Source organism: Entelurus aequoreus, linkage group LG27, assembly GCF_033978785.1.
Source record: "Entelurus aequoreus isolate RoL-2023_Sb linkage group LG27, RoL_Eaeq_v1.1, whole genome shotgun sequence".
NCBI lineage: Eukaryota > Metazoa > Chordata > Actinopteri > Syngnathiformes > Syngnathidae > Entelurus > Entelurus aequoreus.
Window position 1 is genome coordinate 25,496,254 of NC_084757.1, and position 16,479 is coordinate 25,512,732.

Sequence of the window (16,479 nt, forward strand, 5' to 3'; positions counted from 1 at the left end):
ACCGCACAACCCTAGTTCAGAATATGCCAGACCAAAAAGAGATTTGCGGGCCACAAATTACCTCAGAGCCAGACTTTGAACGCCATTGATGTATGATCAATAATGTAATAGGTTTTAAAAGTGACCATGAACATCCTGCAAAAGGATGGAGACTTAATCTGCATGGTTAAAGGCAACTCCTCCCTTTACATGCACTGCCCTTTTGCCATGTTCCAATTTAGGCATCGCCATGGTTACGTAAGATTGAGGGTCAGGAGGTCGGCGATATGGCAGGCGAACACCGGATGGAAGTGTGGCTGCTTTGTGGCGACATAATATAATCCCAGCGACATGGCAGATGAGGATCAGGAAGGATCTGCATGGGAGTTGGAGAGGAGGAAGTGGAAGTTTACCACGGGAGGGAGAATAGAATAAAGCAAACAGACCCATTTCCCATCATTGTGCATCTGAACAAGAAAGCGGAACGTCTCACTTGCTTTGCACCAAACCACAGACGACACACACTGTATAGAAAGTAAACACCCATGCACAATAACGGAACCTACGTGCTTAAGAGCATAGAGAAACGCGTTTTATTTCGGTAGCAGCATACAACTTGTGAAAAGGCAGCGACTATAAAACAGGCTCAGTGCGCATGAGCGTCCTGGAAGGGAGAGAGAGGCGTCAAAGCTCAGTGTTGCTCCACTAACCTACTTACCATAATCCAGTGATGTTGATAGGTTTTCAATGTAGTGAGCCTCCGGGACACACAGGTAGTGATTTGAGTGGGTCCTTGGGAAAGTCAATGGATCCCCGATTAAAGAAAAATGTTTCTGTATCTTATCTTCTTTTTCTTAGATTGCAGCATTAAACTCCTTTTGAAGGTAGTATGATATGGTAATTAACGTACATATTAATTTATATATCTAAAATAAAACAAAATGCTGATTAAAAACAATGTTTTTAAATGTAAACAAAGAACAGTCAAAGTAGCAACAACAACATCTAGCTTTCTTAACATGTAAATATACTTTGTGATGATGTGGTGTTTAGAAAGTTGCACACAGGTACTGTATATGGATGGTATATTGACAGGTATGCAATATAATATATTAATGTTGTCTCTTAAAGACCTGTTGTTATTGAGGTATTGATTCAACTTCAAATGTGCCAATCTTCTTTTAACGTGACCGAACTGACAGCTAAAATTATAGTTAGAGCTACCATATTTTCCGGACTATAAGGCACACTTAAAATCTTTTTTTTTCTTCTCAAAACTTGACAGTGCGCCTTATAACCCGGTGCGCCTAATGTACGGAATAATTCTGGTTGTGCTTACCGACCTCGAAGCAATTTTTTTTGGTACATGGTGTAATGACAAGTGCGACCAGTAGATGGCAGTCAAACATAAGAGGTACGTGCAGACTGCACTATGATGGCAATATTACTCAAGTAAACAACACCAACATTTTATACGTTCCATTGAAAATATAGAACATTACACACGGCGCTCAAAAATCATATCATTATTTTAGTACGACTTTGGTACGCTATGAAGCCGCACCGCTTGTTGAGCTTTCACATATGAGTATTATTATGGTGTGTGTATAAGGTAAGACATATTATCTGGCATTTTGTTTCGCAATATTATGCAAAAGCAACTTTTCTTACCTTCTTGTACCTGCTGATCTGTATTTGGGATCTGCATAAATCCTGAAAAATTGCGCGCTTCCGCCTTTGTAATCTTCTTATTACGGGACATTCATCCTCCGCTGTTGCCATTTCTAGTATAAAATACTGTAAATTTCTTACTTATATCTGTGAGTAAACTCGCCATGAAAGCGCTAAAACATACCGGTGAAGTGAGTTTACATTATTCACCCAAATTAACTTTAGTTATTAGAGAGTTCCGGTCGGATGGTTTTTCAGGGGACACATTTCCGGTGTTGTTGTTTCCGGATGAGGAGATGCTGCTCCGTTATTGATTGAAGTAAAGTCTGAATGTTTCTAAAACAGTTAGCTCCATCTTTTGACACTTCTTCCACTCCCGTCCTTGCACGCTACACCGCTACAACAAAGATGACGGGGAGAAGACACTGCCAAAGGTGAGCCACGTAAATAAGACCGCCCACAAAACAGCGCATCCGGACGTGACTGTCAGAAAGCGGCTTCAAGATGATCTGTAAAACATCATTTATGCAACATTTTGACCAAAGAACCACCATTACATGTTATGTAGACCACAAGGAGGTGTTTTCCATTTAGAAAAAAATACTAATATTATGACTCCTTTAATGCGCCCTATAATCCGGTGTGCCTGATGTATGAAAAAAGATCAAAAATAGACCATTCATTGGCAGTGCGCCTTATAATCCGGTGCACCCTATGGTCCGGAAAATAAGGTATTTTTCGAATAGCTTCATCTCTCTGTTGTTGGGTATCTAGCTAGGTAGCTAACTATCTTACCGAGGAGTGTCGACTGTCGAAAGACCGTATCCTTGATGTCCGAGATTGCTTTAAAATGCTTCCGCAAAACAGATGTACTGGCATGAAAAGCAAGGTCCACTCTGCAATTTGAGCAAGATATTCGTGCATTTGACGTGTTTAGTTTTTACTCGCAGTGCTTTCACTCTTCCGCAACAGTCAGTGGTTAGTTACTCTTCGCTTATCATCGACAAACGAATTTGTCAGCAACAAATATAAATGATTGTTGTCGACTATGTACGTCAACGAATGATTGCTTCCCTACTATTTACTGTGATTTTAAACCCAACGTATCGTTTGTCACAGGGATGATGAGGGGCGTCACAGGGACGCAAAAAGGAGTTGACTGCGTCCTTTCAGATTATGCGTTATGCAGGGATGCAGGACATGGTAATCTCTTTCCTCATTTTATAACTGTACCCAAATGACATGAATGTCATCGTACCCAACCTGGCCAAATAATTATGCGTTGTTATTATTAATAAGGATTCTATTATGGCCTATTATTAGAGCACATTCTTTGGTGCAACTGCAGAGGTCTGGGGATGCATTGACTTCAAACTACCAAAATGTTACATCACACAATCTGAGCATGATGATACAGAAAGTATTTATTTTCACAAGGCAAAGTTCTCAAAACAACACAGCACTCGTCACACCTAGTGTGTGTGTGACAATCATTGGTACTTTAACTTTAATTTAACTTAACTGTTGCCTGTTGCCTCACATAATCCCCCAACCGAGATTAGAGTCTGCTAATCCGGTGATATAATCGAGCTCCTTCATTGTTGCGTCACCTCGAAATAAACCGAGTTTTAGAGTGCTTTGGTTTTAGTGAATAACATGTCATTCCAAAATATATAGATTAAAAAGGTAAATAAACAATGTACGTATATGTATATAAATATTTCGGATGAATGTAATTTTTTGATTTTCTAAAAATGGACGTGGTAATGAAATCAGGCATGAAATAAATGTATATTTCTCAAGTAAATTAATTTTGTGATTAATTCACACATTTTCCTTTAATGGATTTATAGTGATTTGGATATAAAAGCTAATGAAATAAATAAATCAGCCACAAAATAAATAATACAAATACATTTAATATCACCATTTCAGATTATATTTCACAATTTAATTGATTGATGAGAATTGTGATAAATTGCTTTCCTAGTAGGGCTGCGAATCTTTGGGTGTCCCACGATTCGATTCAATATCGATTCTTGGGGTCACTATTCGATTATAAAGCGATGCTCGATTCAAAAACGATATTTTTCCGATTCAAAACAATTCTCTATTCATTCAATACATAGGATTTCAGCAGGATCTACCCCAGTCTGCTGACATGCAAGCAGAGTAGTAGATTTTTGTAAAAAGCTTTTATAATTGTAAAGGACAATGTTTTATCAACTGATTGCAATAATGTAAATTTGTTTTAACTATTAAATGAACCAAAAATATGAGTTATTTTATCTTTGTGAAAATATTGGACACAGTGTGTTGTCAAGCTTATGAGATGTGATGCAAGTGTAAGCCACGGTGACACTATTGTTCTTTCTTTTTTGTTGTTATGTTATGTTATTTTCATTTATTATGCGCCCCCAAACCAACTGTTACATCAGCCCGGGGCGCAGCCCCAGTGGAGAAACAAAAAAACAAAAACAAAAAAAACAGAGACTGAGACACACAAATAAATCTAAACTAAACATTTAAGACTCACAATGAACGCATAAATCAAAAGTCATCTGCGGTAAAAAGGTGAGTTTTAAGCTGTGCTCTAAAAGAGTCCAGAGTGGTGGCGGTCTTAATATTCAGGGGGAGTTTATTCCATAGCCTAGGTGCCATCACTGAGAAAGCACGGTCTCCCTTCGTCACCAGGTTTGACCGTGGGACCTTCAGGTTCATCTGGTTGTCCGATCTAAGGCAACGACCAAGCCTGGAGCTGGTGGGTTGGTCCAGGAGATCTTTAATGTAAGCTGGGGCGAGACCATTGGTTTCTTTTTATAAATGTCTAATGATAATGTCAATGAGGGATTTTTAATCACTGCTATGTTGAAATTGTTACTAATATTGATACTGTTGTTGATAATATTCATTTTTGTTTCCCTACTTTTGGATGGTTCTGTGTCGTGTTTGTGTCTCCTCAATTGCTCTGTTTATTGCTGTTCTGAGTGTTGCTGGGTCAGGTTTGGTTTTGGAATTGGGTTGCATTGTTATGGCATTGCTTTGTATTATTTTGTTGGATTGATTAATACAATTTTTTTTTTTTTAAATCGATTTTTGAAAAATGAGAATCGATACTGAATCGTACAACGTGAGAATCGCGATTTGAAATCGAATAAATTTTTTCCCACATCCCTATTTCCTAGTGTGTGAATGTTGTCTGCCTATCTGTGTTGGCCCTGCGATGAGGTGGCGACTTGTCCAGGGTGTACCCCGCCTTCCGCCCGAATGCAGCTGAGATAGGCTCCAGTGGACACCCCCCCCCCCCCCCCCCCCGACCCCAAAAGGGACAAGCGGTAGAAAATGGATGGATGGATGCATTATTTAATTCCTAAATTATTATTAAAGGCCTACTGAAACCCACTACTACCGACCACGCAGTCTGATAGTTTTTATGTCAATGATGAAATCTTAACATTGCAAAACATGCCAATACGGCCGGGTTAACTTATAAAGTGCAATTTTAAAATTCCCGGGAAATATCCGGCTCAAAACTTCTCGGTATGATGACGTTTGCGCGTGACGTCACGAGTTGAAGCAGACATTTTGGAATAGCACGGTGGCCAGCTTAAGTCGTCTGTTTTCACCACATAATTCCACAGTATTCTGGACATCTGTGTTGGTGAATCTTTTGCAATTTGTTTAATGGACAATGAAGACAGCAAAGAAGAAAGCTGTAGGTGGGATCGGTGTATTAGCGGCTGGCTACAGCAACACAACCAGGAGGACTTTGAGTTGGATAGCAGACGCGCTATCCGATGCTAGCCGCCGACCGCATCGATGATCGGGTGAAGTCCTTCGTCGCGCCGTCGATCGCTGGAGCGCAGGTGAGCACGGGTTGTGATGAGCAGATGAGGGCTGGCGTAGGTGGAGAGCTAATGTTTTTGGCATAGCTCTGTCGAGGTCCCGTAGCTAAGTTAGCTTCAATGGCGTCGTTAGCAACGGCATTGCTAGGCTTCGCCAGGCTGGACAGCATTAACCGTGTAGTTACAGGTCCAGCGTTTGGTTTGGTGTCTCCTGATAGAAGTAAAAATAGTATTGTTGATCTTCTGTCTATCCTTCCAGTCAGGGGCTTATTTCTTCTGTTTCTATCCGCAGTTAAGCACGATGCTATCACGTTGGCTCCGAAGCTAAAGTGCTTAACCGATGTATTGTCGTGGAGATAAAAGTCACTGTGAATGTCCATTTCGCATTCTCGACTCTCATATTCAAGAGGATATAGTATCCGAGGTGGTTTAAAATATAAATCCGTGATCCACAATAGAAACAGGAGAAAGTGTGGAATCCAATGAGCCCTTGTACCTAAGTTACGGTCAGAGCGAAAAAAGATACACCCTGGCGTCCTGCACTGCACTCTAATCCTTCACTCTCACTTTCCTCATCCACGAATCTTTCATCCTTGCTCAAATTAATGGGGTAATCGTCGCTTTCTCGGTCCGAATCGCTCTCGCTGCTGGTGTAAAAAATGTGCAGATGTGAGGAGCTCTTCAACCTGTGACGTCACGCTACTTCCGGTACAGGCAAGGCTTTTTTATCAGCGACCAAAAGTTGCGAACTTTATCGTCGATGTTCTCTACTAAACCCTTTCAGCAAAAATATGGCAATATCGCGAAATTATCAAGTATAACACATAGAATGGATCTGCTCCGTTTAAATAAGAAAATCTCATTTCAGTAGGCCTTTAAGATGCAAAAAACACGCCGTTTTGCATTGGACAGTCATGTCTACATGCAGTACTCGATGGATGGATTGATTATCTATTTGTCTATCTAGATACGCTCGCATCGTGTAATAGTTCCCACGCCGCGCGGCCGTCGTCGCGCACTGACACACTGCCACACTTTCTCACGCATGCGTGACAGCCCCCTTGAGCGCGCGCCACGCGGCGGGCGGACCCCTGGGTGAGATCATGTGTAGTCCGCGCGCAGGAAAGTAGGTTAGCGAGAGCAGCGGAGTTGAAAGGAGCTGACGCCACGCGTGGTACACTGCTTCTCGTCCCGCCACTGCAGTCCACAACAACGCCTTGAAGACCGCTACAATCCGACAGAAACTAGTTTAACATCGGTGCCGTGTCGCCATTTTTCCCGCCCCCCACCCCGTCTTAAACGCGGGAAGAGGAGCTCGACAAGCCATATGAGGAGTTGCTGTTTTGACAGCTCGGAGAAAGCACGCACGCCTTCGCTTCTTGCTCGATTTTACTTTGTTTCCGCGCGGAACTGTATGAAGACAAGAAGTATACGCTAGACTTAACCGCCGACATGAGAGGTGAGTCTTACTTTTGTGCTTTTTCTTATTCCGCCATTATAACAAAAGTTGACAGTCGCGTACAAAGTACAAAGTTCGCATTTTTAGGTGAGCATTTGAATGCATCATTTGGTTGAATACAGGAAATGATAAATGTTTATACTTAGTTAAAAAATGCCGTCTGAATAAACCCAAAGTTGCAAATATGCTATTTGGAGAAGAAAAAAAATATATATATGTTAAATATTTCCACCTATTTGTATAAACTCTCTAACAGTAAAATGTTTTATGTTGTGCATTATCAATGTGGGTTTTATTTAACTTGTGAGAAGAAGTGCGCAATGGTGCCCTTCGGCTGACTGGCTGCAGTTATGTAAGAGCAAGGAAAAGGAGGGAGGGAGCGAGCAGGCTGATTCAAACCTTGCAAAAAAACACTTTGTGTTGAAGAAAAAACGTTTGGTTGTTTTTTTTACGATTTTCTTAAGCACAGCAATATTTTCTTAACATTTAAAGGTCGCCTTGCTGACAGCCAACAATAAGTACTATAACATATGATGTACTATAAACGTGTGCAAAGAAGTGGTTGTTTGCTAAACTATTACACATAACAATTTTTTTAATATTAATATTGGGTTTCTTGCTTTATGTGTATTGCTGTTTTCAGCAATGTGGCGGACAGTGGTGTGGTATGTGGGGATGAGGGGGAAAACTATAGGAGGTGCTCTTTTGACCTACTTCTGTCATTTAGTGAGATTACTTTGCCTTTCGTGGAAAAGCTCATATTTAACATTGTCTGCACTTTAAACGGAATCCGCAAAACTAACCCAACCATGTAGAAAACATGCAAACAAAAGTGCATTAATAGAGTTTCAGTTTGTCAGTTATTTTGCGCATATATAAGTGTACAGTATACATTGTGTGCAGATGCAACTGCGCGAAGCTGCCTCTTGAGCTGTTATGATGTAAGCGTGAAGCACCGCTGTGACAAAGCCGGATATGGGCACAGCAAGCCCACATATAAACATGATGCACAGCAGGCTTCGGTTAAGCTTGGTTTGCTCTGTCTGCTTGGGTTACTGACATCAAGTGCCACTCAGGGCCCCACTGGACGGTTGGATTTACACCATTTTTCCCATTCTAATTAATATAAATAATCAATTCCCTGGTCATAAAACCTGTTTTAACTGTTGGGCGCCATTTTTGAATAACTCTAACTATGGAGCAAGTGTGAAAATAAGTTAACGACTAGTAATATTTACATTTGCACCTCACGCTCGCAAAATGTTTTCAACATTTAAAAAAAAGTGTGTAAAAGAAGCAAACATATTAGTCGTGCGAACCACAAACAATAACATGTCGGGTGACAAATGTACTAGGACACAGTTTGAGTCTTACAGCTTTTTGAAGAGGAGTCAGCAAAATGTGCACAATTATTGCACCAAATTCAAGATGGCCGTTAATATTTTGGATTGGTGTTGGTGTAATTCCAAATTGAACACTCAAATGTAGGTGTGTAATTGCACAAGCTCTGTACTCTCTGGTGTGCAGAGCGCAAAAGCAGCGAAGGGGACCATGCCAGTCATGGGCCCGAGTCCGCCCTGGGCTGGAAGCTATTTTTTTTATTTGGGTTTTGTTTTTACTTTTTACATCAGAATAGTAAAAAGAAGACAAAAACTAAGCACAATAAAGGCATGTTGACTCAGACGATAACACAAGTATTTGACATGTTTAACATAAATACGATATGAAAATGTTGACAGAAACGAAATCCAATCATATTTAATGTTGTCAATAAGTGGGACAAGGTGGTTATATATCTAACAACGTACATTGAATAAGGGGTGGGGGTTCGTTATGAACGAGAGCCAAGCAGATGCTTTTCCTTGCGAGATGAGGAAGTCGCAGCCAAAAACATAGTGTATGGATTTAACATGTTCCACATCGTAATTTGTGTACACCTGGGAAAAAGTGAAGAGGGCACATTACATTTTTACTGCTATAATGCCATCAGCAGGCGAGTCATCGATAGTGACATCCTCACACTGTAAGTTAAATCTATTATTTGCTGTAACAGGTGTTGTGCCAAAAACATGATCCAATGCCAAAAATGGATTTCCGCCACAGGAGCGCGTACCACTTTTGGGCTTTGTCTGTCCACAACTGATTACTACATATAAGACTAATATTTGTGGTTATTGTAACGATATGTGTTTGATATTATTTAAGCCTTTATTGTGTCCGATAAATGAACGAGTTGGCTATTTCTATTGTATTAATGAGATTGCAAAAGACTGTTTTTGATCCGAAGTTGATGTGCTAAAACCTCTTGTTTAAAAGCTACATACAATATTAACTGCTTTTTGTCCATGCACAAAATAAATATTAAGTGTTCCGATGTATTAATTCAAGAGAGTTACATGTATGATAATGAAGTACATACTGTACGTGCTGAAGTACCATTTAAAAATCTGAAATCAACCCCATACAACAATTTAGTAATTCAAAGTACCGGTAATATTTTGATATGGACACATCTCATCTGATCATCTCCTAAGGGTATTCCTAGTAATGTATGCACAGATATGTGTCAATACCAAAATATTACTTTGAATCCCTTTTTGGCAACCAGGTACATTGATTATATAAATACATCTAAACATTTTATTAATATTTTTTATGTGCATGAAGTTTATGAACAAAGAGTAGTTAATGTTGTATGTAGCTTGTAAAGACAAAATATGTTTTAGCACATCAACATTGGATCAATAACCGTCCTTTATAATCTCATTAATACCAAAGAGATGGAAAAGGCTTTTATTTGTCGAACACGATAAAGGCTTAAAAAAAATTTCAAACACATATGGTTACGATAACCACAAATATAAGGTGATTGTTTCACAGGTAGTAATCAGTTGTGGACAAACAAAGCTGAAAAAATGTAATGCCACCTAAATATTTTTCCGCAGCCAGGTTTGGACCACGCTCATCTAACCGAGAATCAAAAGGTCCAAACACTATAAAGCAGAAAGGTCGCCTGCAGCTCTCCCAGGATGCCGCTGTGCTGTACTGTACTCTGCCGTGCTGTGCGAGGCTCCAGCTCAAAGTCGCTATCTGTTAAATGTGCAGCCTTGGAGAAGTTCACAGCGAGCCTCAGTATGTGTCAGGGTGCCCTTTCGCCGCTCTGTCAACTGCATGCAAAGATTCCATGCCACGATTACATACAGCTTCAGCTCTCCACCTGCCTGCATGGCACCCTCTTTAGCTTATTGTAAACCTATAAATCAATTTGCAATAGCGCAAATGTACACAAAGAGAGGCTCAAAATCATTTTGTTTCATTTGGGTTTGGCAGTATCTTAAGGCGACCTGATAACCAATATCTGCTGCTTGTCCAGCTTCTGCAAAAGGATAAGCGACATCAAAACCGACGTAAACGGGATTTAAAACTCAAGGCGACTGCGATTGCCGTGGAATTGTCTGTCATTTTGCACACAAAATGAAAAAGTGTGAAGTGGATTATTCAGTCTGGTCTCGCTTGTGGGACATTTTGGCTGTAAAACACCATAAAGGGAGACCGCGTCAGGCCTGGTGGTAGTGTGTCTTTGGGTTGTTGTTCAAGTGGAGAAAGCTTCTGAGCGATATCACAAAGGCAAAAGTGGAACCTTTAAGGTGTTTATATCATGCGTTCCAACACAATTAGTCCTGTTCATAACAATTTTTCTCATATGTCAATTAAACAGTTTCATGGTGAATCATAGAACTTGTTTTAAAATATTTTACTGTCAAGTAGGCCTGCACTGCAGCTATCGATTATTTTAGCAATCGAGTAATATAGCGATTAGTTTGTGGGATTAATCGAATAAAACATATGCATATGACCGACATTGGAATTACACTTTTAACATGTGTGCACTAATAAAAATTTATATTTTTAAACTCCCTACTGTTGGCCGCTATGCACACACACCACCGCTCTCATGTGCGCTCTATGTGCGGAAACAATGTCAGCGTATTTAAAGTTTCCGGCACTCCATGCAGCCCGGATTTTATAAATTTCTATTAGTTGCACTTCTTAACAATTAATCAAAGCAACAGAATGTAAGTCAGAGCTTTTTTGTTCTCAAATTAATTGTCGTGGTTAGCCTTATTGTGTAAAAAGAAGGCTAACCACAAAAACAATATGTCGATGATATGACAAGTGCCTGCGCACAAAGACTTTATCCTGTTACTGTTGACTTAGTTAGCAATATTGTGCTGAGCAGCCTTGACCGAGACGTGTGCACTGAGCTACAAACTAGATAATTTAAATAAGATATTAAACCTACTTCGTGCTGCATTCCTTCACTTTGGCGTGCTTGTTATCATGAGCTTGTCGATACTTTGGCCGTGACAGAGACTAGTCCACCCTTCGCTTTTGTCACTGCGCTAGATATGTCGAAGTCTCAGGCAATTTTACTGATTTCGTGGACGTGGATGGTTTTCGTGGGTTTTTTGGGGGCGTTATTTCTTTTTTAAAAATGTTTGGCATATCATCATACGACACGCCTTTTTAGGATGTGTGCTGATGGAAATATAGTTTTGAGGCTGTCAGCAGTGTGTAGTGACCACAGTCAAATTGGACTCTACTGGAAACATTCTGTAGCACACATGTAAGACGATCCCGTGTCTGATTTGGCCTCTCTGTAAATGATGCATACTTGCAATGCATATCCCAGCAGGCCTTCGTGGGTCTCTTTTCAGGAAAAAAAACATGGCCATAAATGTCAACATTTCTCTGCACAGGACGCTGCGATGGGCCCGTCGTACGTCAACCTCTCATTCTGCGAAGTAATTACTTAAACATGTGCTGCATTTTTTTAAAGGAGGGGTGACTGTCAGGCTTTTTTGTACTTTTCAAGGTAAGTCAGTAGAAGGAGAGGGCTTAAAAAAACACTGAGTTGCTTTATAGACAGGAGGTGTCAATGACTGACAGGCAGAAATCAAAGCATTTTAAACATGTAAAAAAACATCCAGCAATAAATCAAAGATCCTTTCAGCCAGAAAATAGGCTAAGTACAGTATGTCTAGTAAATGTAAAGGGCGAGTAAATAGGACCTTGGACTGTTTGATTAGCTGGGATAAGAGGGCAAAGTCCAAGCAAACGAGCGTTTACAGCGAGAAAAAAGTGCTGAGCGACACAGACTGTTGCAGTAACACAGACTGACCGACACAGAGGTGACCGAGGTTGTCTTGTCTTTCCACATTCTGGTGTCCCTATAAAATACAGCATGTTATGTGAAGCCTGTCACCTGACAGGTAAAATAACATTTTAAAAAATCTTGAAAAATTTCAGTAAAATAAAACGCACTGCAAGGTAGGTTGTTTTTTAAAGAACAATAATGAGAGGTTAGGTTACTAAGACTGAACTTGCGTACAGTTGTGGTATGTATTTTATTTTTGTAAATTTGTGGCTCCCCCTAAGTGTTGTAGTCAAAATGCTCTGGAAGAGACGCTAGCATACATGTAATAAAAAACTAGAAAAAAAAACTTAGTGACATAAAAATGTTTTGGAGTACTTTCATTACTTTTTCCACAAAACTGGTGCCCGGTTCCATGAAGGTGAATCTTTGTTTAGTGCACGGTTCCCGTAAACACGATTTCCCCATATGTTACTCCGCCTTACGATGACAGCATTCCAGTCACACTGTCAATTTTTGCGACTTTCCACGTTTAATCGTAGATTTTGTTTTTCATCAGTTTGCTATTCCGTTTACACAGAAATCCTATGGGCCTAGATAACTCCAGGTCACAGCTGACGTTTATTTTGCTGCATGTTTAGCTCCAAGTTTGATCATTCTGTCTTTCTCTCTGATTCTGTTTATTTCCAACGGAGGTAGAGCGGGAAAATGTCGACTTTGATTGACTTTTGTCACTGACATTTCCGCCATGTTTGATCGAGTTAACATGCTCACAGCTGATCACCGGGATCCACCTGAAATGTATCACGATTATATAAATGCCTTAGGGTCATACAGTTTAGACTTAGGAAATGAAAGAGAATGCGATTAAATTACTCCTTTAGTCCATGCTTTACCTCAACACAAAGTTTTAGGGAAAGGCTTTTTGTGTAAAGAGAATGCGATTAAATTACTCCTTTAGTCCATGCTTTACCTCAACACAAAGTTTTAGGGAAAGGGTTTTTGTGTAATCTTGCTAACAATTAAACAAAGAAAAGATTAATGTTTAATTGCTGTGAGAGCATTGTCATAAATGGCTTATTTACTTTAATAGGTGCGCTCTTATTGCTTGTATGTGGTCGTTAAAGAAACATTTATTTGTGGTTCTGCTGGCTGCGGTCGAAGTTAAAATAGATTTATAGTCTCGCTTGAACGCAGCTGAAATTTCACTCAAATACTTGACATGCTGCAACAAGTCGGGAGCCACTATTAGCTACAGCTGTTCTTACCACTGGGGGTCTGGGACGGGGTGCAGGGTTACTGTACTTGAGGTTTTTTTCTTTTCTTTTCTTTTCTCATATTTCCAGATGTTAAACATGTTTTGAAACAACCACTGGCTCCTATTGGGCCATTGCCAAGCTAAACCTGTCATCCGCCTTACTGTGTTATGTTGCTTTGTTTCCAAAGCAAAGCTTGCACTCCACCCTTTGCTTGGGTTTATTGAGTGCAAGTCAAGCCTGGATCCATCTTAAAGCCTGCAAGCAATAAGAATCGGAAGACTCCTCCTTTTTGTCTGAATAGGGAAAGTGTGTCAGTGGAGCAGCTTTTTGTCCATGGGCCTGGCTTTGCCGCTCAGCTGACTGGCAGGTGAGTCGCCGAGTCAAAAGCCACTCAGTCAGCAGCCAATGGGAGCGGTGGCGAGCGAGCAAGGGAGGAGCGTCAAACGCTCGTTGCCGGGACAACCACCTTTGGATGCGTGCGTTCGTGGAATGTAGCCAGACTGCAGTTATATAACAGGCTGACAGGAGGGGCGGGAGGAGAGAGAGGAAAGGGACTTTTTTTTTTTTTCCGTTGCCCTTTATTTATTTATATACTTCCGATTGGTTTCGCTGGTCAGCCTAGACACTTAACATAATGTCACCTGTACTGCACAGGAAGTGTGGAGGATTTCCAAGGTAGTCACTCCACTAACACTCTCATTTTTGTGAATGTGTGACGCAGACCTGTGGTCAATTCCGAGCATTTCATGAAAGAACCTTAACAAGGTGGCTATTTTCCCCAAAGACACGGGACGTCGCCCTCTTCAACCTTACCTGCAAGTCCCAGCTGTGAGGAATCTTTGCAGAATGGAACTGAGCACATTAGCCATCGCTTTTGTCTGCTGTGGTTTTCCTCTTCGAGAGTTCAATGTGGTTGTTTTTCTGGATCCAGCCTGCAAGCTTCTTCTTTTTCCTGGGGGAGGGGGAAGGAGCGGCAGAAGGAGCAAGCCATGAAACTTTATAACCTTAGGCTTCAACTAATGCAATTGACCTGCTATTTTGGGCCAGAGAAGGCCCCGCTTCTTAGGTAAACAACATAATGAAAAGAACATGCTGTTCCTCGGTAAGACGGCTCAGGCTGACACAATGAACCCGAGGTATATAATGTATCGATCGGCTCCTATGTCAATCACAGGATATGGCTTGGTTTCCAATACTGTGCTTTAAATACAGTGAAACTGACACTATGTAACCTGCGGTTCTTGGGATTTAGAATGACTCTACCTGTTTTTTTCCGTTACCAGAGAGTGACATGTCTTGACATAATTCTGGTTACACAACTAGTGCTGGCTAAGTATTGACGGATTATACTTCAGTTCAGTTTGCAAATGCATGCACGGCTACATCAAATGAGCACTGCCTAAAATGATTATGCATTTGCATGAACTCCCTACTTTTAAGAATAAACAATAAATAGAATACAAATAGTGAATTCGGACTTAATTCATATTATATATGTGAATAATATACTTTTAAGAAGTTACTTCGTGTCATGACTCATGATGCCATTTGTTAGTCAGTGGGCTTTTGACTCAATTGCTGGACAATGAGGAATATAAATGATCAATAATTAAATAGTGGACAATTGTATAATTTTCCAAACTCCTATTTCCATTCCTGTGTGTGCTGCCTTGGCACTCTGTTTTGCCTCAATTACTCCCCAGTTAATTAAGTCCAAACAATATACAGTCCTCCCTCGTTTATTGCTGTTAATTGGTTCTGGGCATGACCGTGATAAACACATTTCCATAAAGAAGGAATCATTAATAATAAATCCAATATTTTCAAAGCAAGGGCATGAAAAGCCCTAAACATGAAATAACACATTTCCACTCTTTTAATCCAATATAGTATCGCTGCCTGAGGCTAAGCCAATCATTGGCCACAATCTTAAACGGCATGCTCGGATTGGTTCGGTCTCGTCTATTGGCCAATACTACTGTGGCATTGATATTTTACATGGATATATTTCATGCTTGAAAGTGCTTAATTTAGTGTACAAAAATTGCAGAATATTCTTTAAAAAAATTTAAAAAAAATTTTTTTTAAATCTGCGATGTTGTGAGGTGGGAAAGTAGAAGAATGATGAATCGATAATGTCATATTATGCCATTAATCTGGAACTTCTTCCAGCTGCAGTGACTCCCATTTGTCTACATTTCATGTATTTTTGCTTTTGTTTTTCTCTCTCTGCAGCTCAAATAGAAGTCATACCCTGTAAAATCTGCGGGGACAAATCATCAGGGATTCACTACGGCGTCATCACCTGTGAAGGCTGCAAGGTGCGCCCTCTCTTCATCCCCCCTCTGTGTCACTGTCATTAAAATTATTCCATACAATTTTTTTTAAGCCTTGCCCGTTTCTTTATGTTCTTTTCGCCTATAGGGTTTCTTCCGCCGCAGCCAGCAGAACAATGCTATGTACTCCTGCTCACGACAGAGAAACTGCCTGATTGATCGGACCAATCGGAACCGCTGTCAGCATTGCCGGCTGCAGAAATGCCTTGCTCTGGGCATGAGCCGTGATGGTGAGTTCAGCCGATGTCTCAAAGTGTGGTCAAACTGATTTGAATGCTTGCAAGTATGTAAATCAATGTATGTGTTGCTGCTGTAGCGGTGAAGTTTGGTCGCATGTCCAAGAAACAGCGCGACAGCCTGTACGCAGAGGTCCAGAAGCATCAGCAGTCTCAAGAGTGCGCCGGGATCGTAGCCCGGGAAGAGAGCGGCGACATGGGCGACCACACCCGCACCTACAGACGAGTGTCCAGCACCACGCTCAGCGACCTGGATGACTTCACCACGCTGCCTGACGGCCTGCTTTTTGACCTGCCGCTGACCCCAGAGGATGCAGGGGGTGAATACGGGAACCTGGACATGCTGGCCGGCAGCGCAGGTAGCAGCTCATCTTCGCAAAGCTCACCGGAACAGACCAACTTAGACTTTGTGGACGGCAACCACAACATCAAACACGAGTACCAGCTGTTGCACGACTCTGGGCTTTTCTCGCATGCCATCCTCAACCCGCTGCCCGAAGGTTGCTCCCTGCTTGAACTCGGTAAGCATGATTTTGGTA

General features: G+C 41.0%; 1 protein-coding gene across 3 annotated transcripts in view; it reads left to right on the top strand.

Annotated features, from left to right (window-relative positions):
* The window catches only part of rorca (RAR-related orphan receptor C a), a 99,035-nt gene that overhangs the window by 71,792 nt on the left and 10,764 nt on the right, over window positions 1–16,479 (top strand). For 2 of the 3 annotated variants that reach the window (XM_062039058.1, XM_062039059.1), the window contains exons 4-6: window positions 15,604–15,689; window positions 15,793–15,934; window positions 16,021–16,461. In XM_062039058.1, the coding sequence (XP_061895042.1) occupies window positions 15,826–15,934; window positions 16,021–16,461 (550 nt within the window). In that variant the 5' untranslated portion in view covers window positions 15,604–15,689; window positions 15,793–15,825. Of the gene's footprint in view, window positions 1–6,550; window positions 6,955–15,603; window positions 15,690–15,792; window positions 15,935–16,020; window positions 16,462–16,479 lie in introns of those variants that run through there. The other variant, XM_062039057.1, reaches the window with a different exon arrangement.